The sequence below is a fragment of the Antedon bifida genome, chromosome 4 (assembly GCF_963402885.1).
Source record: "Antedon bifida chromosome 4, ecAntBifi1.1, whole genome shotgun sequence".
NCBI classification, from domain to species: Eukaryota; Metazoa; Echinodermata; class Crinoidea; order Comatulida; family Antedonidae; genus Antedon; species Antedon bifida.
In genome coordinates this window covers 23,728,258-23,753,411 of record NC_136229.1, presented here as the reverse complement: position 1 = coordinate 23,753,411, position 25,154 = coordinate 23,728,258, and the positions used below count along the sequence as shown (strand labels likewise).

The 25,154-nt window shown below is 32.7% G+C and overlaps 3 protein-coding genes across 9 annotated transcripts in view; 1 reads left to right on the top strand and 2 right to left on the bottom strand.

Moving 5' to 3' along the window:
* Positions 1–3,576: 3,576 nt before the first annotated feature.
* LOC144840051 (uncharacterized) lies at positions 3,577–6,028 on the bottom strand. Its single transcript, XM_078695686.1, has 3 exons — positions 5,633–6,028; positions 5,207–5,417; positions 3,577–5,025 (listed from the first exon to the last, which is right to left on the bottom strand). The coding sequence occupies exons 1-3, from the start codon at positions 5,869–5,871 to the stop codon at positions 4,873–4,875; spliced, it is 603 nt and encodes a 200-aa protein (XP_078551812.1). The 5' UTR covers positions 5,872–6,028; the 3' UTR covers positions 3,577–4,872.
* Positions 6,029–6,100: 72 nt separating this feature from the next.
* LOC144840045 (inositol polyphosphate 1-phosphatase-like) lies at positions 6,101–10,693 on the top strand. Its single transcript, XM_078695680.1, has 6 exons — positions 6,101–6,194; positions 6,771–7,013; positions 7,200–7,322; positions 7,614–7,755; positions 8,040–8,214; positions 8,540–10,693. The coding sequence occupies exons 2-6, from the start codon at positions 6,807–6,809 to the stop codon at positions 9,045–9,047; spliced, it is 1,155 nt and encodes a 384-aa protein (XP_078551806.1). The 5' UTR covers positions 6,101–6,194; positions 6,771–6,806; the 3' UTR covers positions 9,048–10,693.
* A 2,495-nt stretch (positions 10,694–13,188) lies between these two features.
* LOC144841487 (growth factor receptor-bound protein 14-like) overlaps positions 13,189–25,154 on the bottom strand; it is a 72,001-nt gene continuing 60,035 nt past the window's right edge. For 6 of the 7 annotated variants that reach the window (XM_078697833.1, XM_078697836.1, XM_078697834.1 and 3 more), the window contains 7 exons: positions 24,861–25,001; positions 20,776–20,886; positions 18,770–18,952; positions 17,813–17,929; positions 17,141–17,363; positions 16,818–16,999; positions 13,189–16,482 (listed from right to left, as the gene is read on the bottom strand). In XM_078697833.1, the coding sequence (XP_078553959.1) occupies positions 16,342–16,482; positions 16,818–16,999; positions 17,141–17,363; positions 17,813–17,929; positions 18,770–18,952; positions 20,776–20,886; positions 24,861–25,001 (1,098 nt within the window). In that variant the 3' untranslated portion in view covers positions 13,189–16,341. The remainder of the gene's footprint in view (positions 16,483–16,817; positions 17,000–17,140; positions 17,364–17,812; positions 17,930–18,769; positions 18,953–20,775; positions 20,887–24,860; positions 25,002–25,154) is intronic. The other variant, XM_078697838.1, reaches the window with a different exon arrangement.

Here is a 25,154-nt window from a genome sequence, read left to right as displayed (position 1 = left end):
TTTCGCAAAACGTCCTTTGAAAGAAGTCTGGATCAACAAGAAGATGACAGCGTCCTGAAGCAGATGATAAAGGAATGCAGGTTGGTGAATAGATAGTAAGTTGTAGTTAGGTTATCAAAATGATAAATTATAAGCCAAGTGTAGTATGTGAGGCTGACGATGGGTAATTTCTACCGTCCTATCCTTTGCAGGAAAATGAATTTGTTCGATTATAACCAAGAACTAACACTTAGTTTGCTCAATACCCATATAGATTGTTTTACTGAAATTTGTTCCAATTTATTGAATGAGCATATACCCCTGGATGGGCTTATGCCCGAGTCAAACTGTTTATCCAATTTTTGACTGAATTCCAACAACTAAGTTCACCATCTATTTGACTATTCATACCCATAATTTACCCAGTATTTATATTTTGTAGAAATTTAAGCCATATTTTAAAATAGTGTGTTTCTATGCAGGATATGCAAGTTCATTTTAACTTTGTATTGTATAGATTTATTTTATTAAATAAATACACCCCACCCTCATTTTTATATACCTGAAACATTTCTTACTAGGTTACCTTTACATTTAAATTTCATATTCCAGTATGTAGCGCAAGGCCCGCACACTCGCCCTTTTGACAGTTATGAACTACTTTCTATTTACTATTATTAATATATTTTGTGCTCTCCTGTTTAAAAAATCCTGGATTCCTGTTTCGTATAAGAATCGAGATCTTAAACTATATAAGGCAAAATGAATATCGCATTAAAAAGTATTGTAAAATATCTAGGTTACTATTTCACTTAATGCACCCATATTTTATGATATACAAATTAAAATGTCCTTAAACTCTTCCAATTAACATTAATATCCTTAAACTCATATTTGCTAATAATGAAATGTTATTAATATTACTAGGTTTACAAAATGTAGGTTGCAATATAATAATTTCTATTCACATCCCCTTCCCATTTTGATATCTTAATGTGACCTACGATTGGAGGGGATTGAACTAGTTAAAGTTTTGATACAGATTTGATAGAACGTAGGTTGGAATACAATAATTTCTATACATTTTTTATGTTTGTACCTTAAAATCGATGATTAATATTCTAAATTTAGAATTTTTGTTCCAATTTAGTTTTTAAAATTCTACCAACCTTAAACTACTGTACTGTGTATTAAGAAAGTACAGATTTTTTTTAAAGAATTTTTTACATCTTCAATTTTGTATTTAATGGTACATTTAAAATTCAACTAGGATTCACTGTAATGTTATGCTGTCAGAAGTTTGGCCACATTATTCACGTGTTGATATAAAGTTTGCGGTGCACCACGTATATTAGTTCAACATGCTTTGATCGTCTTCAGGAGTGAGAACATTATTCACAATATCACCTTAAACACTTTAGTGTCAATCAAGGACTTACGAAAGTTGGAAAAGCTCTCGAAAAAAATCTGTAAAAGCAGAGGCTGATTGTTAATATTTTTAAATCAAATAGAAAGGGGTCATTTAGCACCATCATAAGGTGGATCTAGGTGGGTAGTTTTACTCAGGAATTAAAACAGTGGATTATGCTTTATAAAGCTGCTTAGTACAATATACAGTTTAAAGTTTACTAAAAGATAATATAAAAATAATCTAGATAGTAGATCTAGCATAACTGTTTTCTACCAGGTAAATTTATTCGCACATTCATATTTTAACCATCTAAATTCTGGAAAAAAGTCTACATTATGACGATTTTTTCCCTTTTGTGGAAAACTTCTCACTTAGGCTTGTCACCCCAAATTTTTTAATTTATAGTCCTGCAACGTAATTTGGCTAGATGTCGCATTGTTTGGCTACTATTATTAATCTATAGATTTTAGATACCACATCATTGGTAATACAGTCCCTGCATGTAGTCCCACCACTAATTTACAGTACAATCAATGTCATTATTACTGTATTTCAAGTGTACTCCACCCCTAATTTATAGTACAATGTCATTAATTTAATTGTGATCCCATCCCTAATTTACAGTAAAGTGTCATTATTAATGTGATTCAAGTTTAGTTCCACCCCTAAATTACAGTTTCATTAATGTAATTCGAATGTAGTCCCACCCTTAATTTATAAACTGTACGTCATTAATTTAATTCAAGTGTGATCCCACCCCTAATTTACAGTAAAGTGTCATTATTAATGTAATTCGAATGTAGTCCCACCCCTAAATTACGGTAATGTGTCATTAATGTAATTTAAGCAATAGTCCCACCCCTAATTTATCATTTTAAATACTAGATCATTGTTAAAATAATTTAAGCAATAGTCCCACCACTACAGTAATTATTATTATTACTTTATCATATTTTACATACTAAATCATTGTTAAAGTAATTTAAGCAATAGTCCCACCACTAATTTTACATACTGTACTAGATAGTTAAAATAATTCGTAATTTGTAATTCAAATATAAAATATTTTCTTTTAAACATCTCAGAGGACACGATGTTTGAATGGAGTGTTGGTTTGACTAGTCACTCCTCCCTGATTTGACATATAATCTCATTCGTAGATGCCCATTTAGGTTTTTATATCTTATTCCCATAACCAGCCAATTTTAGTACACATAGACCATGTATTGTTATACATGTGCATTTATAAAATCAATTCTATTGCAATACGTTATACAGAATACTTTTTCACAATTCGACACTTGTTTTTCAATTTGTAAAGCCACATGTAGGGAACCCAGTGTGTTTAACAATGCTGTATCTGATACATGACCATGTCGGGTTTAATAATATAAAGGTGGTAACGCATATCAACATCAAATTTTTTTTTTATATAATTTGCTTTAATGTGACGTTAAAGCTTAGCTCCCACACAACCATTCGGATGGTCAATCGCGTCATGATTGGTAAAGTTACTTGCATTACGCTTTACATCCTTGCGTTGCTTCCAAGTGGGAAGCTCAATGATCAGTTCCTTCACTGGAACTGGATAGGCCACCCTCATATCATTAAATATGGTATTAAAAAAAGCTTTAGAGGACGAAAATCTGAAAGCAAACGAAACAAAACCCCCGTCATGTGATCAAATAGAAATCTTTGAAATTTGTTGTATAAGCCAAGCTACTTTTAACCTACACAGAGCTGCAGAGAAGTTTAGAGATAAATTCAATTAAAGGTACCAACTCCTAGTTGATCATAAATAGAAAAGGAAAATACATTGTACTTTTTTTTAAATTTCATACGCATCCAACAGCAATAACTCGCCAATTATAGGATGAATAAACTATTTTATAGTTTATCGTGCTTATAAACTAAGTCTCATTTGAGGCTTAGTGAGTGGAGTTGAAAGAGTAGTGGCACTAAGTCAGGATAGCAAGCTACAGCACCAATATAATTCACAAAGTATACCCTATGTTTTGTCTACCATATTATATTTTCCTATCCATTTTGAATGAGAGGAAGAGGGAGGCGCTAGGCCACCAATTTGTATGTGAATGATTAGTAATCAATAGTTTGTGTTTTTTTGCAGGAATGTATCGTTGACCACTATCAAATGACTAAATAGATGACATTCCACGTCATACAGCTAGCGTACATCGTCTTTTAATCAGTTAAAAAATAAAATGAACAACAAAAACACATTATTTGTAAGTACGTGCCAATTCAATTTTATTTAAAATGTAGGCCAAAATGGAATTTTAAAAATACGGCTTTAAAAATAGAATCCCTGTATTTTTCACAGTACTGTAAGATTGGCGGCATTTTCTAAAGAAAGAAGAGCACTCAGTGATGACGGTCCTTGTGACTGCCATCCGGTGGTTAAAATCCACCAGTGCTCTTGGAAACTGCTGTTGAAATTTCAGTATTTGAAAAATCAATTACATGAACAAATAATTTTTCATATTATACAAATTTTAAAATACAAATTTTAAAATTCCAATTTTAAAAATAATTTTTTAGTGTACAGTTACTTTAAATGCATTATTTAAAACTAGTTTTATTTAATGAGTTAGATTTAAAATACCACCAATAACAGTACTGTACTTACCATAATACTGACAGTTTAAGTATAAAATCACACAAGTTTACAAATGACGCAATTATCAGATAATTAGACAACATCATTTAGTAAATATAGACACTAACGACGAAGATAATAAAACGATATATATACACTGTTTAGAACTTCACATTCTACTCGTAACTACCTTTTAAAAAATTTATTTAAAGACCATTTAAATTTGTCCTTTTTGGAACTTGTATAAAACATGACAGGTAAATCAAAAGTAAATAAAACGTTCTAAAGCAATCAGAATTAGTTGTCTGGATATTGTCATTTTTAACTAATTTTTTCTGTAAACCTGACCGGCAGGTTGCCTAGTAAAACACCTATTTGAAAAGGTTTGGTTTTTTTTCCAGTTTAAAAATAATTTGATTTGTTAGTTTGCATCCTACAGTATTTATAGAATCCATCCTTTCTCAGTAATTATTCAACTCTTGTCTCCGATATTGTATTAAAATGTTCAACTTCTTTTTAGTCACAATTTCACAACTTGGCTCTTGTCGACCCATTACATATCGGGGCTTATTCTTGCGCGTCATCTTACAAATGTTTTATAGTTAACGATTTAAAAAGATCCGGTTCATACCAGAGGGTATGTTTATATGCGCATCACATGGCATTTTTTCCGCTTTTAACGACCTAGCCCGATCATCATTATCCAATGGTAACATAGGATATGTTAACCCTAGTTAAATCACCAAGAGTGTAACATGTACATAAAATGTACAAAATCAGTTACCTCAAAATGACCTCTCCAGGTTCCTGAGTCTTCTGCAATCCTCATAGTTTTATCCATCCAGTTTGCTGCCAATGTCTTCACCTATGTTTGGTTGTCTTTACTGGATGGGTTCTCTTGGGTGTTGCTGATGTGAAGACGTTCAAGTTCTTTCCATGGACTTATAAGCATTTCTGGACTGAAGTAAACACTGATGTCGCCTCCTCCGTTCCAATTACCTCGGTTCATTCCCCTACCCTACAAATACAAAATAATATATTATTAATTAACTGCTTTAAAAAACAAAGCCTCAAAAAGTTTCTGAAAAAAATATAATAAAAAAGAATAATACATTTTTTGCTTTACAGTTTAATTCCAATTCTGTGATTTTTTTAACAATTTAACAAAAAAAAGGTGTATGATTAATATGAATCCAAACCTTATTTTTGTTCCATCCTCCCCTGCTATAACCTTTGTTGCCTCTGCCTTCTTGGCCAGGGGACCCATACCGTGGACTGGAAGTGCGATGATAGCCATGATGAGGTGAAAAGTGTGGATGGTTCGGAGACGAAAATGATGAGTTCGGTGAATATGGTGAGCCGTATGGGGAGTTGCGTTGATTATAACCACATGAAGACTGCCCTCTAAATCTATGAAACAAAATAAATCATCTTTATTATTACAATTGATTATAGTAGTAGGCAAAACAAATTCATAACAAAATCATTCATCCTATTCCTAACAAAAAAAATAATTTGTTGTGGAAAGTAAAATCAAAGATCAAAAAAATTGTTAATAAAAGTATATATTATAAATCCTTGATTGATTGTATTCTTTATTTACGTTATAATAAATTATATATTACCTTGGATTCGGGCTAGGCCTAGCCCCCATATGACTGCCTCTATTACCGCGCGGCGATGGGCTGTAATCCCATGGCGAACCCATCATTCTAGGCGGAGGAGATCTAAAACCAGGAGACGGTTGGCCTCTCCACGTTGGGCCTCCTCCTCGACGACCTCCGCCGTACGTTCCGTCGTGAAAGTTGCCACCACGACCAGATTGTACATTCTGTTGCCTGAACCTACCAGTATTCATGACCATTTGTTAATAATATTAACTATTAAACACAATCTACACGTAATTCACAATATATTCTTTTGACTAGGCCTAGCCTTAAACACAAAAATAGATAAATATTAGTAATATTAACAAATTAAAATTGGCATCTTCTTCCGTTCCGATCCGTAGCGCGAAGCCTTTTTTTCTTTATGTTGAAATGCGCGTGCGCACCACTCTCTAAAGGAACCTCAAGGGGGCGCTATGACAGAAAATGAAAAAAGACAACAAACTGTAAAAAGATTGTTTTTGATTCTTTAAAATACACTAACTACACTCTTCTGTGCAACATTTCGAAAAATTAACAGGTACGTTGGCTTATCTAAACAGATAAGATAAATACTATATATTTTTTTTTCTAGGCTAGGCCTATTTAGGTTGTTTAACGTCAATCTAGAACAGGTCAGGGAGGCCTTACTAGACTAGGCTAGGCCTTCCTAGTATTAGTAATATATTTAATATAAGACATGCAAGAAGTAAGTTTAAGAAGGGGCCAGGACTAGGCTAGTCAGGCGGGGTGTAGGCCTAATGCATTAGGCTACTATTATACTATACTATAGTATTATAGGCCTAGCTAGTTAGAAGTTAGGTATGGCCTGGCCTAGCTGATACTGATAGGGTCTAGACTAGTTTTGTTATTGTAATGCCGCCTTTAAATCGCCTACTCTATTAGTATTAATAGGTGTACCATGATGGCCTCCATAGGGTCTACTAGGTATACTATGCTGGTAGTACTGTACACCTCCTACTGTACTAGCCAGGGCTTACTGTATTGTATGTTTTAATATACCAAAATATGCTAGCCTAGCCTAGATCTTTTTTTTTATATCATATAAGTAAAATACGTAAAACAAAAAATATTAAAAAAAATATCTTAATTTCAGTTCCTGAGTGGAATTGTGTGTTAGTAATCACAAAAAATGGCGACTGCTTTCATCCAAGCAATACTAGATCTTTCAGAGAAGGCGGCAAACTTGGCACGTGTGGTTCGTGCTGAACAATCACTGTTTGAACTGCTGGTGCAAGAGAAGACGGGGGAAGATAAAAATAAGAGATTTATTCAAGATTTTAAAACACTCGGAGATGTACTTATTCAGGAAATGATTCGACATGATTTGAATAAAAAGGTATACAAAATTGAATATAAAGGTATATATATAAAGAAGTTGAAGATAGCAGCTTGTGGTATGATCTTTCCATCCCTGGGTACTGGGTTCATGTCTAGCATTAGTCCAATCAAATGACCTTAATTTATTTAGGTCTGTTATTATTGTTTTTTAGTAACTGTTTTAAACATACTTGTATATTATTAGTATCCAGGCTTGAAGGAGTATGTATTTGGTGAAGAGAGCAACATGTTTACCAACACTCTAGGAGAGACTGTTGTTGTTGAAATACAGCAAACACAACAAGACACTTGTCAACTACTCACTAAGGTAAACACAAATAGCTGTTACGTACAGTAAAAAAGGGGACACTTTTTTAACCCAACAAAATGTCTCCTGAATGTCCCATAGTTTTGAAGTATGTATAATAACCCACTATTCAGTTTAAAAGTTTTCCCTTCAAAGGGTTTTCCCAAAGAAGGGGTCTATTGTTTTTATATACTTCATACACATACACAGTAGGCCTACATATTATGATTTTAAAATGACCAAAGATGGACCATTTTAGGCCAACATTCATGGAGGTACAATATATGTACTGTAATGCCTTTGTCTTTTTAGGTATTAGATGGAAATTCAAAAGCTGCTTTCTTATTGGCCAACACAATTCATCAAGATGTCCATGTGACTCCTCCTTGTGAATTAGCAGACATTCAGTGTGAACTCGATGTAAACAGTTTAGGTATCTGGATTGACCCCATAGGTGAGCTTCAAGTTACCTAAAGCCCTGTCTACACTAACAAACTTTGTGAAAAAAATGTGATGTGCCCATATATGATGTCATATCGCTGGTTTGATATTGTAGACTAGGCTTAACTGTTGTTTATATTATGACAAATTATCTTGGTTAAGTCACTGTTACAGGATTTAACACTACTATTTGAATAACCAATTTTATCTCAAACAGAAATACAAATAAATGATTTACCATATTTTTTCAAGAGTCTTCTCCAAATCTTTTTTGTAATATTTTGTTTTGTTAACTAGATTCAACTGCTGAGTACATTAGAGGAACTAATGAGCAACCGTCATCAACTGGAATCCACCAGAATGGACTCCAGTGTGCAGTCATCCTTATCGGAGCTTTTTTACGGAAGACTGGAGAACCGATCTTCGGGGTTATTAATCAGCCATTCTCTGAACTAGACAAAACAAGTAATAGGTAAGTATGGAAAACAAATTAAGACAAAATTTTGTTTAGAAAGCAAATTAAAAAAAAGAAGTAATGAATAAGTATGGAAAGCAAATTAAAACAAACAAGTAATGATTATGTTTAGAAAGCAAAGTAAGAAAAAGAAGTAATAAATAAGTATGGAAAGCAAATTAAAACAAACAAGTAATAATTATGTTTAGAAAGCAAAGTAAGAAAAAGAAGTAATAAATAAGTATGGAAAGCAAATTAAAACAAAACAAGTAATAAGTAAGTATGGAAAGCAAATTAAGACAAAACAAGTAATCTCCTGCATCTTCTAATCTTCATCATTTAGATGGCAAGGTCGTCATGTTTGGGGTTACTGTCATCAGGACATCACAGCCCACTCAATAAACAGTTCAACTAACAATAAAGCCTCCGATAAAGTTAGCGTTATAATGAGTAAATCAGAGGACATAAAGATTAAAAAAACTCTTGAACCAATAACAGGAGACCAGCAAATGTACGCAAGCGGCGCTGGCTACAAGCTGCTGTGCGTCATAGACGGTTTGGTTGATGCTTATATTTTATCTAAAGGTAGCACATACAAATGGGATACATGTTCAGCACATGCAATTCTGAAAGCCCTTGGGGGTGGTATCATACGGTTAGATAGAGGCCTAGAAAAGGTACGATCAATAAATGATAAAAGTGGGTTTGAAATAGATGTTGAATATCACCAACCGGATACAGATGATTACACTAGTGAAGGTCTTAAATGGTGCAATACAGGGGGAATATTAGCTTACGTAAATAAGAGTGTAGCTCATCAAATTCTAAACTCTCTATCAACGATGAAATGATTTCAAAAGTATGTTCACACTGGGCTCCAGGTTATGTTACATGTTTTTCACACGTAAGTTTGCACACAGAATTAGGAAATAGTTAGTGTGAACGTATTTATTCTAAAACACCCATTTTTATGATTTTTTAACAAGCCATCAGACTGGTTCAGTGTGGACATACACTTAAAGCTTGGTTCCCACTTAAAAAAAAGCAAGTTACAAGCGACAGTTCGGATGATCCATCATGTTGTGATTGATTGCGTTGCTTTCAAGTGGGAACCAAGCTTTAGTAAAGTTGGTGCTAGTTTTCAATTACCAGAGGCTGAATCATTTAGGGACATGTTCCTTGTTTTGAATGGCTTCTCACATTCTAGAACAAGTTGTGTTTACATTATTTATTTTCATTGAGTGGTTACTTTGTGTCCACTTTGTTACAACTCAGTCAGTGATTGTAGGCTTTGTGTATGAACTCATTGTGACCCTACAAAGCAATATGTATGTGTGTGAGCACATGTTTTTCAGATTAACATTTTTTTTATAGTTTTATAAAATATTTTTGTTATGTAAAATAGTGTATCAGCCTGCTCTTTGTTTATAGGTGATTGTGATAGATGTTAATATGTTGCCTTGCCCCAGGGGCGGATCCATTTTTTTTTTAAAAGGGGAGCGCTAACATATAATATTAATAGATAGAAATAGATATCAAAAAGATTTCATTTTAGCTGTCAACAGGGAGAAGCGCATGCTCCAAGGGCTCTCCCTGAATCCACACCCATGTGCCCTCTATTTCACCATGTGTTAAACCAATCACACAACTATAATAATCTTAGAAACTTAAATCTATGGTACACAATAGAAAACAAACTAGATACACTTTATAGTAAAAATGACATAGTTGAAAATGTACTAACAAATTATAAAATATAGTTAACAAGGGAAATAGTGGTATGGTGATGTTAACTCCCAAAATAGACACAGTTGTCTAGAAAGTGCAGTGTTTTTAAACATTCCAGTATTAAGAATACATTTTGAAGAATAAGAAAATAATTTCGTTTTAACATAAATTGCATCTCATCTCATATTGAGGATATTAACTATATTTATCAACATTCTATTGTATGGCACCCCTCCGGATGGAATTTAGAATTTAGAGGGCTATCCTTGGTACCATACCAATGATTGCTTCTTGTTTTACCTGTGCTTTCTGCATGGTATCCAATCGAAAAAATATGTTTGTTTATCTGCAATTTATATAATTCCCTAAAACATTCCATTTTACCAATGGGCATTTGAATTGAAAATTCTGTAAATATATCCATTCTAGTTTTAATATTAAATATAAATATTTTACATAAACAGTTTTGTATGCTAATGTTTAATATTCACAGTTTTTAAGGGGCTTTTAGATGAAGTATGTAGAGTTATATCTAAATGATGTAATATTGTAATCTAACACTGTACAGTAAAGTAATTTAACAATGTATTTAATAACCGTATAAAATAGTCTAACCGATTATATTTTTTAAATTATTGTATAGTATTAACACAATGAAAATGTTTATTATATTTACACTAAATCACTCCTGTTCTGTCAAAATATATGATGTTGTTTTATATATCTTAGGAAAACTCTAAAGCTCTGTCCACACTGTCAAACTAATTGAGAAAAAAAAGTGTGATGTGCCCAAATATGGGAGTGATATGACATCATGTCCATATGGTTCTAGGACACCTACCCCCTAGACAGTTACCCCCCCGGATGTTTACCACCCGGACAACTACCCCCTTAGGACAACTACCCCCCGGACAACTACTCCCCGGACAACTACCCCCTTAGGACAACTACCCCCTTAGGATAACAACCCCCCGGACAACTACCCCCCGGACAACTACCCCCTTAGGACAACTACCCCCCGGTCAACTACCTATTATACACTGTTGCAGAGTCAGGTTGTTCCTAGGGGGTAATTGTCCGGGGGGTAGTTGTCCAGGGGGTAGTTGTCCAGGGGGTAGTTGTCCTAAGGGGGTTGTTGTCCTAAGGGAGGTAGTTGTCCGGGGGGTATTTGTCTGGGGGGTAGTTGTCCTAAAGGGGTAGTTGTCCTAAGGGGGTAGTTGTCCAGTTGGTGGTTGTCCGGGTGGTAGTTTTCCGGGGGGTAAATGTCCAGGGGGTGAATATCCGGATACGTGTCCATATATATAGGCACATCACATTTGGGGCACATAAAGTTTGATAGTGTACACATAGCTTAAGCAGAATCCCAAAAACTCTCTGTATTTACAATCTATTGTTATTACCAAATATAAAACTTTGCAACAGAACAGCGGTCAGTTATTAGTAATGTTGCTGCAATTGCAAAGGCATGTATTTTATAATAAACAATATACATTTTTAACTTGGAGCTACCATATTTTAAATGCCTTTAAAAAAGGCAAGAAACATTTTTCTTGTAAACCTCACTTGAAAATGTGCAATGAAAGATCTACTGCTGTATAGTATTCGCATTCTAAAAGCTTAGTAATTTCCATATAAATGTTATGAATATATGTTTTATTCATCCTTTGTATAGTATTTTTAATTTATAATATTAGTTAAAATAAAATATATATATATTACATGCACAGAACTTTTATAGATTTTAACTTTGCTTGATGATGACAGAAATAATCAGTTTGCTGCCCTCTATTTGAATATAAATCCTTTGACCCATACACTATTTAAACCAAACATACTGATCTTTTATATTACTGTATGTAAATAAAAACAAACTATTAATATGCATATAACTATATAAACAAACAAATGATACATTATTTTTAGTTTTAATTGAGAAACAAATTTTCTCTGTTTCGTAAACATTTTCATGGTATCACAATGCGAATAATAATGTTTTAAAAAATAGTGCTGTGGGTTTTTTAATATATGGACTAAATTTTTACTACTGGCTAAATGCCAAGGTTACTATAATTCATAAAATAATTGAATAATCAGTAATTTCCTTGCAATAATTTCAAATGGCTCGCAAAATATTGTGAGGTGAAAGACTGTTCAATTTTGACCTTGTCCACTTAAAAAACTTCAAACTGCGTCATCCGTCATAATTTAGAGTCCAACTGGTTTTTGGTAAATGAACTTAAAACATCAACCTTGGCATTGTACTCTATTGGCGATTATTGAACCAGGATAGTCAACCCACACACACCCCATCAATATTACACACCTCACGTTGCTTGAGAAAGTCAATGAAAATGTCATTATATACAAACAAAATCCCTGTATTTTGTTTTTACATGACTGGTTTCATGATGATAATAACGCAATATGTAGATATATGGCAATATTATTGCATAATAATGATTGAATTTTGGAAAGGTCATATTTTGGCCATTTTTTCACAAAATGTAATAGTCCAGTGATATTTTAGAAAAATTACCAAATTTCTACCCTTTTATTTTTGGACATACTGTAAATGGTTACTACTGTAGATGACTCTATACGAGGCTGATATTAACACAATATACCCATATTAGCAATTATTGCATAATGTCTAATTTCGAAGTGATAATTATTTTATAGTACAGTAATATTTTACGGAAAACTGCCAAATTTCGACCTATTTATTTTTTGACGAAACTGGTTACTATATCATAATTTGACATGGGAAGACGCACATAAGGTAGTCTGTGCATGTTACCTCAATATATATGTTTTAAAAAGGTGACATTTTGGCCACTTTTCGAAAGAAAAAACCTGTACTACGTGTAGTAAAGACATTTTTACAGAAATAGGCCAAGTTTTGATCTATTTATTATTTGACGAATCTGGTTACTATATCATAATTTGACATGCGCAGATGCATATAATGTAGTACTTCAATATATATGTATTAAAAAGGCTATATTTTGGCCACTTTTCTGAAAAAACAAATAATGTGGTCTGCGCATGTTACCTCATATATTTTAAAAAGTCAATATTTTGGCCACTTTTACGGAAAAAGGCCAAATTTCGACCTATTAATTCGTTGATGAAACTGGTTACTATATCTTAATTTGACATGCACAGACGCATATAATGTAGTCTTCGCATGTTTCCTCAAAGTTGATATTTTGGCCATTTCTCTACAAAATCCCTGTACTATAGTACAGGGCTTTTTTTAGAAAAATGATCAAATTTTGCCCCTTTTTGCTTTTTGACATAACTGGTTATTATATCATAATTTGCAATATTATATATTAATGATTGCATTTTAAAAAGTCAATATTTTGGGCATTTTTCGACAAAATCCCATTCATTTCATCATATTGTTTCATCTTAGGCATTTGTGTGACTCATTTACACCAAAAAAAAAGAGAAAAACATTTTAATTTCAGATATTGTAATATATATTAACAGAAGGTATTGTCTTCACAGGATAGTGACAAGAAAGAAAAGAAGCATTTTCCCAAAACTTGTGCTGCTGGTTGTGAAAAAAAAGAGCCAGCAACGACGATAAAACCAGAATAGGGATAACTCACACACATTACATGGTCCTTTTAAAAAATGATGATTGTAAAATAGTTTCTTATTAAATAAAATTAAATTTTTACCTTTTTATCATAATCATCTGTCAATTTTTAGTAATAATTTTATTAAATAAGTTTGTTTTATAATAATTAACCTAAAATAATAATTTCTTTAAATAACAAGATACCAAATTACCACCAATACTAAGGTGTTCATTCAAGCATAGCAAATATTATAACTTATAACCCAAGGAAATGTTCAAATTGTATATGTCATATATTGTAATATTATTATGTAATGTTATACAAGGCCAACGATCTTAACATACACTATCTATACAATATCAATTGAGCATTAACACAATATCTCCAACCAATATTATTTTTACAGTATAAGATACTTCCATTGCTGTTAATTAAACCGAATAAATCACCAGTAGGCACTATGTAAAAATTATTATACTGCAGTAACTACATCTTTTACTGCAACAGATAGTTTGTTTCAATGTTCATGAGGCAATCACTGCATTATTAAATAATGTGTATGATAGCTTAACAACAAACTTACTAAAGAGTTGCAGTGTTGTTCAGCATAGTTGCAGTAGAATAATTTTGATATGGTCTAATAAACAGTGGAAATTAGAACTTGTTGTATCACCACAATATTTATCTAGTATCAAATCAAATTCCATAATCCAGCAGCTCATATGCTTCACATGTGATGCTGTATCAAGAAATTTGCCTATGATATAGGATATATGGAAAATTTCGATATTTGTTGAAGGATAAAAAAATGTAATATATTTATTGCTTTAAAATAATAAATGAATAATTAAATTTTGTGAGTTTAAACAGGCTTTTTCACACACAATCAAGAAGGTTTGCCATAGACATCGGACAAAAACAATATCTCTTATAATGAATACAATTTGAAAATGTTCTAATATTTTTACCTTAAAATTATATATTTTCCATAATAATATATGTTCAATTTATACAATATTTGTCTTAATATCTAATATTAACAAAGGCACTCTGCGGCCTTAAAAACATATAAAAACAACGCCCTCGTAAAATCGTTCTTTTCTTAAAATACTATTCTGCTATAAATCAAAGACATGATTTTTTTTCATCACATTTGGTCAAATGCAATTATCTTCCAGAAATCTTTCTTTTGCAAAAACAAACTACATATCGTTACAGTATCATGAAACCTCTAAAATATTTGTTATCGCATTGATTAAAGAATCTATAAATACGAAAAAATCAAATTTATCTGTAAATTTTTTATGCAAAATCTAAAAAAAATGCATTATTTCATGTCATTGTTAAAAAACATTTCTATACTTTTCATCTGTTCAAAAGACAAATTCTGTGTATATAAAATTGGGCATAATATACTTTTGTAGATAATCTTTATAATTATAATTCTGTTATAGTTTAAAGAGTTATATTAATAGTTCTATAAATATTATAAGGAAATTTATACTAAAATATGAATGGAATTGGAATATAAGTCATTAAATAGCTTGGGTGAATGACATGGAATCATTCATCCCCATTAAACCTAACACAATGTAAAATTGACATTTTGAACGACAAAAATAAATAGAGATGATTGCAAGAGTTGATAGAACACTGCTCAGCACAATGACTTCTACTGTCAATCATAACGACACAGTGAAGCTTAGTGTAATTAAACTATGGATAGCTAAACACAGATTTTGATTGGCAGATGTTGAGCTGTCAATCAAAGCAGTAAGAGGTCTGTCAGTTTGGGGTGAATGCTGGGTTAGGTTAGAAGACACAACACTAGTTTATAATAACAAGGTTAGTGGAGTACTTAAATAAACAATTTTCCATCAAAATCATTCATTCTTTACAACCAAATGATATACATATCATTTAATAACTTACTGTTATAATTATTTATCATATCAATTCTCAATAAAACTTTTTTTTTATCGATTAAAATTGTTATAATGTTAGAGGGATCAGAAATTTGTAAAAATGTTTGTTTAATAAATAAAATAAAATATTTTAAAATAAATTTTTCTTGCCAAATAATTATAATGAAAAAGCTACAATGTAGTAGATGCAAAGGAAATGTACATCCAGTCAAGCTATTAAGACTAAGAGTATCCCAAAAATGGGTTACTAGTCGTATTTATAATAACTACACTGCCAGGTTAAGCCTAAAAACAATCATTTTAAGATAAAAAAGAAAAAATTCTTCAACAATCTTCCAAATAAATTTGTCACTTATCAAAATGGACGTTGAATAGTGTTTTCCATTTCAATTCAAATTTGATAATTCTTCCTCTGTGCTAATCAACTTTCTTCCATAATTTATAAAAATGTCAAAAAAAATTGGCCACAGGACTGCGTCTACTAAAACAGAGACCTGTGAACTTGTTAGACTTTCAGTGTGTCATAGTTCCCTGCTAACCATCATGTGATATGTGTAAAGACAAACCACACAATATACATCTATCAACTGATATGCTAAATTCAGCATAATTCAGTTCCCTTCCACAGTTTATTTCACCTACACCTGATCGTTTAATAATAGTACAAGTTCGGTGTACAGTACTACATTACAAGCGTACATCCTTCATTACAAGCGTACATCCTTCGTTACAAGCATACATCGTTCGTTACAAGCGTACATCCTTCATTCCATGCGTACATCTTTCGTTGCAAGCGTATATCTTTCACATAGGAGAGTTTTTTCTCTGCAGGCAAATCTTAAAGCAAGTCTTTCCTCAGCTTTTAAAACAACTTATCTCTTCCATCAAAATGTTGAATAGTTTTATAGTTTTGTGCAAATATGCAAAAGCCTTGTGGGTAATCCTCCAGCGTTCATTTTATAGAAATCTACGAGCTGGACTAAATCACAGAATTTTGTTACTCCTTCATCTAAGCTCACAAAATGGACATTATCCTCCTCCATCTGAGAAATAAAAAAAGGAAAACATTTTAAAATTCCCTTTCTAAATGTCGTTGTCGAAAATTACACTGAGTCTATCTTAGCAATAACCATGAAAAATGAAGATGAATGCTTTTTTATTTCTTCCTGGGTCAGGTCACTAGCTTAACGTTGTCCAATACGTTCACAGCATCCAGATAATGGCAATAACCCCCTCTTCCATGGTTGGTACCTAACCTAGTGTTTGGTCATCACACCAGAGTACATTTTATATAGTGTTGGGTCACTCCAGAGTACTGTACATTATAAATATATAAATCATATGCCATAATAACACACAACAATAACATTAAACATACCAGCTGAATTGGATAATGTTTAACTTTTTGGTTCTGACTAAAAGACAGCACATATGTTCCTGGTAACCGTTGACTTTCCCTGATTAAAAACAGACCGTCAACCATTCCTTGTTTCGCAAACAAGCCATGGGTCTCATCTCGTGAAATACCGCTGTGATACCACGGTTGCGTTGCATGAATACCTAGAAACAAATTTGTTTTAAATTATTAATGTAGTTCCTTTGATACGGTTATGGATGGCTAATCATACTATAGCCAATAATACATCATATACATGTCGTTTTAGATATTGTACAAATATGTAAAATAATAAAAAAAATTACCTGCATGAATTCCTGTGTGTAACCGACGCTTCATAATAGGACTGTATCCGTTATGCAGTGCTGTGTACCTAGGGCTACCACTTGACATACAATTCAATCGTGGGCTAGTATTACTCCTTGGACTACTTATTACCTGCCTCGGACTACTAGCTATAAATCGTGGACTACCACATCCGTGTCGAGGACTGTTTCTAGGGCTCTCAACCGGCCTACCACTACGCCTCTAAAAAGATACAAATATATTTAAAGGTCAGATATGTATGGAAACGTGATTATGCGAGTTATGAGAGGTCAAGGAAAGGAACATACATAAATAATTTACATTTGTGGGCTTGACAGTATTTCAATCTACAATCGTACATCTGTTAATAAAATTCAAATAGGAGCTTTAAAGTGACATATGATTAAAGTACTCTAACATGGGTATGAGTTATTGTATGTCCCCCAATTCGGTGTAGGTACTGTACCTTCCAATATGGGGATGTCGATTACGACCGCGACAGAACTACGTCATGTTAATTCATTGTGCGCATGCAGTGATATTGACAACAGTTTTGATAGTTTCTAGGTCCAGGCAAACCAACCAACACATCGATTGACCTGACCTAGTTAGGTCGTTGGACAAATTAAAAGCTCCCTGATTTTACATTGGTACAGGTAAGTATAACTTACACTCCATTCGACCCCTTCTCTCTCGGCAATTGCTATTGCTTCACTTTTGTTTCCAATAATCCTCCCTGAATGTCCAGAAAAATCTATCGCTACTCTGTCATTGCTGTTTTCAATTCTCTGCAAAGAAGCGAAAAATCTGACAATTAGAACATTAATATGTAACAACTTGTCTCCTATACTTAATGCAGTGACTCTAAGGGTAGATATATCAAGACTATTTCACACTTGATAGTTCTACACAAATGTGGGCTTATACAAGATACAGCATGGTACATCATTAAACACAAAAGGCATTTGTTACAGTAATTGATTAACATTATGTTGAATGTAATTACTGTACTCATTAGTATCCTTTTAAGAGGAAACCTATAAGTAATTAACATCAATTTAGCAATGCTAGGTTAACAATAAGATTAAAATTTATGAATGGATGGACAGTGAATGGTCAAATTAACACCACCATTCTTGACCAACTAATACTCTTTCAACATAGTCAATTTATAACACAAGTGTATTAGCAGGTTTTACTTGTTTATAATATAAAGGGTCATCATGAACGTGTTTGGTGGTTGCACCGATGTAAGACAATGCTCAGTTGATACTAATTCTATACATCTCTTAATGTTTCCTTGTCTCCTTTATAGAATTACAATTTAATTTGTGGTGAAACAAAATTTCATCATAAATACTATAGTAGGCATGCTTCAGGAAGTTATAACTCCCTGCTTACACTACAACATAATGTTTTTCACCCAGCTGAGCAACTTGGCAACTAACTACAAGTTTTTCCCTCCAACTTATTTCTAACACCTCTCTAGGCAAGCATACAACATAATTTACTGCACTCAATTGTTGTCACTGTCCACTTTTTACACCCTCTCTACAGTTTACAGTTGTAATGTCAAACTTTAATGTATCCCATTAATGTATCACTTTAGAAATTGAAACAAAACTCACCCGTGAGCTTGTCTCCAAGTCCATCTCCCTACCGAGAGCTTGAAACTTTCTCGCTTGTTTATAGTTTTCGCTCAGTTGCTTTCCGTTTGCAATCAGCCGCATGCCAGCTAACCAGCACTGTCGTGACTGTTCGTCTTCTGCACAGAAGTATTTCACTTCCTTCAACTCGTGAGACTTGGTCGGCTGTGGAAATCAAACATAACCCCGTGAGATTTCTTGGCAATTTTACAATAACTTTCACACGCCGTCCAATTTTGAGGGGACTAAAACCGTCAATAATCATTCAAAATATGATGCAGTATGTCAATTTGGCTTAGCAAAGTTTAGTTGCTGGATTATCATAGGAAATCACAATGTATGCCACTCATTAATGTGCAACATATTGGTTGGTGTATGCCTAATTAGCTTTCAAATATTGGCACTACTCAATTATAAAATGTCATAAAACATGTAAGCAAAAACATACAAACTATGAACATAAGTAAATAGGATATAGAAACTGATGGACTGACAAATATTCTCACATCAATTTTAACACGAGATATGACATTTATTAACTGTAGGGTGTTATTAATACTGCTGAGTTGTAGTATGTAGAACACACACTAAGTTTTCCCACACATGCTAGCTTTAAGACAAGTTTAACATAGACAAACTAAAATGAAAAGAAAACACTTCAAGTATTAACTAAAATACATCTTCCTTGCAATAATATAGAAACCACAGGGCATGTTGGGTATGAGGTAGTGATGTCAGAGTGTGGCTTATAGGCCTACCTGCTGGACAAGTTATTTACACACCTGTGCAAACTGACCACTCTTTAAAAACAACTGTGAAAAAGATTTTCAGGTGTTTTTGAATTTGTCTTTTAATTAATTTAAAGAAAAGTAATCAGATATTTTAGTTTATTTTTCCGGAGACATGTGTGTTGTTTTTAACCAACCTGGAAAGGAAGTATCAAAGATCTTTACTTAATTCCAACATGTACATTCACTTATTACCAAAGAAAGCTAGCTAAACTACGGATATTCCAAGATAGAAATAAAACCATTCTGAATTAAGAGATCATGTGACTAAACTAACCAGATAACGTAACGCGCCTTCAAGGGGATCACAACTGATCATGTGACTTCAAAGGGGATCACAATTGATCATGTGACTTCAAAGGAGATCACAATTGATCACTTTGCCAGATCTTTATCACTTGTGTAGGCTTTCTTCCACCTGTTAGCTAGGCCCAGGATCAGTCATTCTACCTGCTACAACCATTCTCTTTTTATTAGACTATCACTGACGTAAGCCAGCTGCTTGCTTATAAATCTTCAGCATTAGTGACTCCAACGATGTAGCTATGTAGCACTAACGCTATGAATAAAACTAAAGTAAATTTAAATCCTCAAATTTAATGCATTATTGGACTTAGCAAGCCGAACTAGATCATTAGAATTAGGTTTGAATCTGGTGGAGTTTTGGTTTGAGTACATTGTCCTTTAATAGAACTGGCCACATTGTGCGTTGATGCATCATACATGCACGTACGCAAACCAAAAATAAATCCTAAAGTTCAACACTCTTAGCTAATTACACTTAAATGTCACTAGTCGCCTACCTAGCATATTAGTGATGTAAGTTAACTAAAATTATACAGTACCAATGGTGATATTCCTAGCTTCCTAGCTGAAAGTGACATTCATGACGAAAAGAGACCTTCCTAGTGACAAAAAGGAACTTTCCCCAGTGACAAAAGTGAGAGAAAGGGACTTTCCTAGTAAAAAAGGTGACATTACTAATGACAGAAAAGGACTTTCCTGGTGACAAAAAGTGACATTCATAAGTGACAAAAGGTGACCTTTCTAGTGACAAAAAGGGCTTATACTGTTGTGATGAAACTTCTATTTGACCGAGTTTTAGGAGTATAGTACATATATTATTGATTATCTTTCATGCTAAAATTATCACCATAACAATGTATACTTTATATAACTGTTAAGTTAGAAAAAACTTACTCGTAACGTGAAAACAAATTCTGATGGTGAGTGATATTGCTTCTTTCCATTTATTGCATAATGAAGCTCTATACGGTCAAATTGCACATAGCAGGTTAAGTGTTTGGGATCCTGAAAGAAAGGAGAAAGAAACAATAGTTATGATAGTAATTTAGACATTGTAACATATTAGGTATACTAATGTGGGTATGAAGATTTTTCTTGTCTTCTATTTAACACAAAAACTTATGTTCTAAATTCAACTCATACTTATACTTTGTTTCCAAGTTCAACTCATACTTTAATTCTCAGTTCACCTCATTATATTTAAGTTCTAAGTTTACTTCTGATGGAAGGGAAGGATTCACATCGGAAGTAGCACCGTTTTTGAGTGTCATTATTAAGTTCAACTAGGTTCATAATCTCATTCTTAGGGAAGAACACTCGTTTTTTTGATTGCTGTTGATGATAAATCAGCAATTTGAGTTAATGAACATTTATCATGCTTACTACTACTAGTGATTTGTAGCAAAGTCATAATACATGACAGTAACAGGTACCAGTAGTAGTTATCTCTAATGATAACCAAAATACAACTTAATATAAATCAGAAGGGTACTTCAGAAATGAATGGTCATCTTGAAAAGTTGATTGCGCACTAGACTAAACAAGATTGTGAGTAATGAACAAGCTGATAAAATGAACTGATCAAGCCTGCACTACGCGGCACTGTGTGAACCAAAGCGTTTCACAAAGGTTCAGCATTAATATCTTTATCATATCTTTAGTTACTTCCCATCATTGCTTGCTTGTATCCTATTATTATTATCTTTAAGCATATTTGACTGGTTTCTCAGAAAACTACTCAAAACTTCTCACAAACGATGTACTCGGAGAGAAACAGTAATGAGTTCAAGGAACAATATCACCTCAAACAGACCAGTCAAATAAACTTATAATTGTGAACTACACCTAAAAAATAATCAACTTGAGTGTAAAAAATATTTGCTATAATGAAACTTCTCTCTACAGCTTGTAAAAGAGCCACGCCAATCACTCAATACTTTACTATCTGTGGGTCTTTTTCTTGATGCCCTCGAGGGGGAATTGCTGTGCCAAGTGACATTCACCACAGCCACTACTATACCTATCATCATTCATTACACATCAGGCCAAAAGTAGTGACTGTTGTCATGGGGATGGGTTCTTTTTTATGATTGGCAGGTTATGATTGTCTGCAGGTCAGTTTAGTCAGGTTGGTTGCTATAGCGATACAGCAAAAGTGATGCTGAGATTGACTGATCAGGATTTGATAAAATGAATATCAAGTACTTATTATGTCGTCATGGGAACACAAAACCCCTATAGCTTTCGTGTAACAACATTAAATTACACATTAGTATCAGGGTTTACACAAGAATCTCTATCTCAAGAAATAATTCCCTGTAAATCTTTAAAAAACCAAGTAATAACATACTACTATTAAATTTCTATAAATTACTTGAATGTTAATGTTTAATAGTTTGTTTAAGCTGTGCATTTCCTCCCATGATTGATAGATATGATTAAAACGATCTATAATTAATGTAGAATTTAGTTTATCCATTGTAAGTTTAATGCATCCATGTTAACAAGAAACACATTTTAGTGCGATTATCGGGACCACAATAAGTAGATATTGGAGAGATATGAACACTAAATTAGTTTACCATAAATCAATAACAAAACATATGAAACAGATATTAATAAGATGGATCATGGAGGTATAGATGGATAGATGTATGTTTTAACTTTGTGTATGTATATGTATTATATGTATCATGTGTTATATGATTATTTAACTTATGTATTATTTTTATTTATCTATCAGGACCTCAATAAGTTATCTAAAATATTATTTAAAAAAAAAAAGAAGACAGATGGCGAGATAAAAACACAGATATACAATTCACAATTTCTTTTGTCGAAATTGTAATTTAGCATCTTTCTTATTCTTTCTCATAAAATCTGTCAAGATCGCTTAGTAAATGACCTTTCTACAACCTATTAAAATGCAATGTTTTTTCTTGCACTTTTCAACTTGAGTGCAATAATGTTTTTTTATTAGCTCTTTAAAAGGCTTTTACATATGCCTTAATAAACCGACAACACGGACGTTCTTAAAAACCGAGAATTAAAACTGATATATATTTGAGATAAATCATCTGCACGGCACGCATCAACGAAAATGTAAAGTTTTTTATTCTCTTTCTGTCCACGAGCAGGGAATTAAACATTGGCCGTGACTCAAATATTTATATCAACCAAACATAGAATTTTGCTTCCTTCCATCGATATAATGTTGAATAAAATAAGGAAATTCTGTGTTCTTTTTTAGTTCCACCTAGCCTTTTCAATTTCTAGTTATAAAATACCCAAATGTAATTTTGAGAAAAGTTGTCTGCTTTTTAAGTTCAAGTAGTCAGTAAAAAGTAATTAAAGTACTTAGTTCAATCTTGATAAAAAAAAAAAAAAATGAAAATAATTTCTAAGGGCCTGTTCAGACCTACGCAGTTGACAACCAACCAATCAAATTTACTTTTGCATAATAGATATTCACCCAAATCTGTACAACTTCAGTTTCTAATGAACACTTTGCTGGTACACTGCTGATCATAACATGACCTTGCTTATGATACGAAAGCGTAACTCCATTAATCTGAACATACCCAAAATTAACATCTTCAATATCTCCTTACGTAAAATATATTAGATAGCAGTTTATTTTTATCCTCAATATTGTGGGAATACATCATTTCGCCATAACCTAAAGTGTAACTCCATGAATCTGAACATGTCCTAAATTAAAATGTTCAATATCTCTTTAACGTAAAAAATATTAGATAGTGGTTTATTTTTATCCTCAATATATTGTGGGAATACCAAATCTCTCCATCCTAAAGAACAAGCAATACGTGAATTATTACTGATAAACCCAGATTTTTTTTTTACTGGTTTTTAGTAAATCAAATTATCATTTATTATAGGATAGGCTTTCAAGCTGAGTTTTGTTCTAGTATGATAATATAGATATAGATAATATTATATTACATAAAAAAACACAAATTGGCTCATACTACAGATTATTTAGGCTGATATAGATAGAAGCGGAAGACTGTGAGAAGTTACCTAATTCAACACCGTCTATGTGTTTACATACATTTTGCTACAATTTACTTGATGTAGTTTCAGATGATAACCTAATCCCAGCTTGTGGTCTATCAACTAAATATCATATCATATTTAATTTGCATTTGAAGGAGGCAGATGTAAATTGATTTTGACACCTGGGGACAACTGGTTACCCATGGCCTAAGAAAGCTGAGCAAAAACACCTGTATTTTGCACAGTTATTTATTTACATACACTCCATTTCATAGTAACTGAGCTGAGCCCTATGAGGTGACCTGATTTAATATGACCACTGAATAATGACAAACTTTTAAGTCATTCTTCACACATGGTACACATTCACATGTGTTGATATGAGACTAATGAAGGCCTGTTGAATTACCACTAAAGATCATGGATGTGGCCTAAGTCGGCATTAGGTCAAAGGGCACAGACACACATCATTACCACAGCAACAACTTATCAGAAGACTTGATTCTTAGCTCTTAAAGCACTCAACCATGACAAAAGCAGTTGAAAGGGGACACAACTTAGCAAAAGATGAAATATAGGTCATTTCTGAACACCTCATGGTTTAAAGTAAAACCTCAAAAGAAGTTATATTCAAGAAACAATTAAACAATTTATCATGGGCTTGTCATGGTATTTCTTCATCATGAACACTTCATTTACAGCCTGTATGCAGAAGAAACAGGCCCTAAATGAATTTAGTATCACATGGTGATGATGTACATGGTAATTGCCAAATGTTATACTATAGACAGTATTTGAAAACATATGAAACTAAAAGAACCGCATATCAATTGTTTTTTCTTTAATGCTTAATATCCGGCCTTTGTAGATAGACTCCCTTAACCTTAGATTTATTAAATTAAAATAGATTTAATAAAATTTGATACACTTTTGTTTAAAATGTTTTAAAAAGTGTTTCTTACCTTTGAAGTACCCTTGGTGGAATAGTAAAATCCAGACTGCCGTAAAAAAAAAAAATGTTTTTTCCAAGACTTTTTGTGTCCATCGTGTGAATGAAGAAATCCCTGAATTTTAGGTAACTTATCACCTTTCAAAAATAGATTCTGTATAAAAAAAAAGTAAAAATTGTATGATTAGTAAGGTTTATCATTGTATTTATGTAACAGGTCAGTGAAAGCCAATGAGGAAGGTGTTAATAAAACTATGAATGTACAAACTTTTTAACATTATTATGTTGTTTAAAAAAATCAAATATT

Bases quoted from the DNA above. Each gene is read 5' to 3' on its own strand.
- LOC144840051 (XM_078695686.1), bottom strand. From the start codon at position 5,871: ATGGTCATGAATACTGGTAGGTTCAGGCAACAGAATGTACAATCTGGT. The intron at 5,418-5,632 runs GTAATATATAAT...TTTGTTTCATAG, and splicing joins AGGCCTAGCCCGAATCCAAG to ATTTAGAGGGCAGTCTTCAT. The intron at 5,026-5,206 runs GTTTGGATTCAT...TTGTATTTGTAG, and splicing joins GAGGATGGAACAAAAATAAG to GGTAGGGGAATGAACCGAGG.
- LOC144840045 (XM_078695680.1), top strand. From the start codon at position 6,807: ATGGCGACTGCTTTCATCCAAGCAATACTAGATCTTTCAGAGAAGGCG. The intron at 7,323-7,613 runs GTAAACACAAAT...TTGTCTTTTTAG, and splicing joins CTTGTCAACTACTCACTAAG to GTATTAGATGGAAATTCAAA. The intron at 8,215-8,539 runs GTAAGTATGGAA...TTCATCATTTAG, and splicing joins CTAGACAAAACAAGTAATAG to ATGGCAAGGTCGTCATGTTT.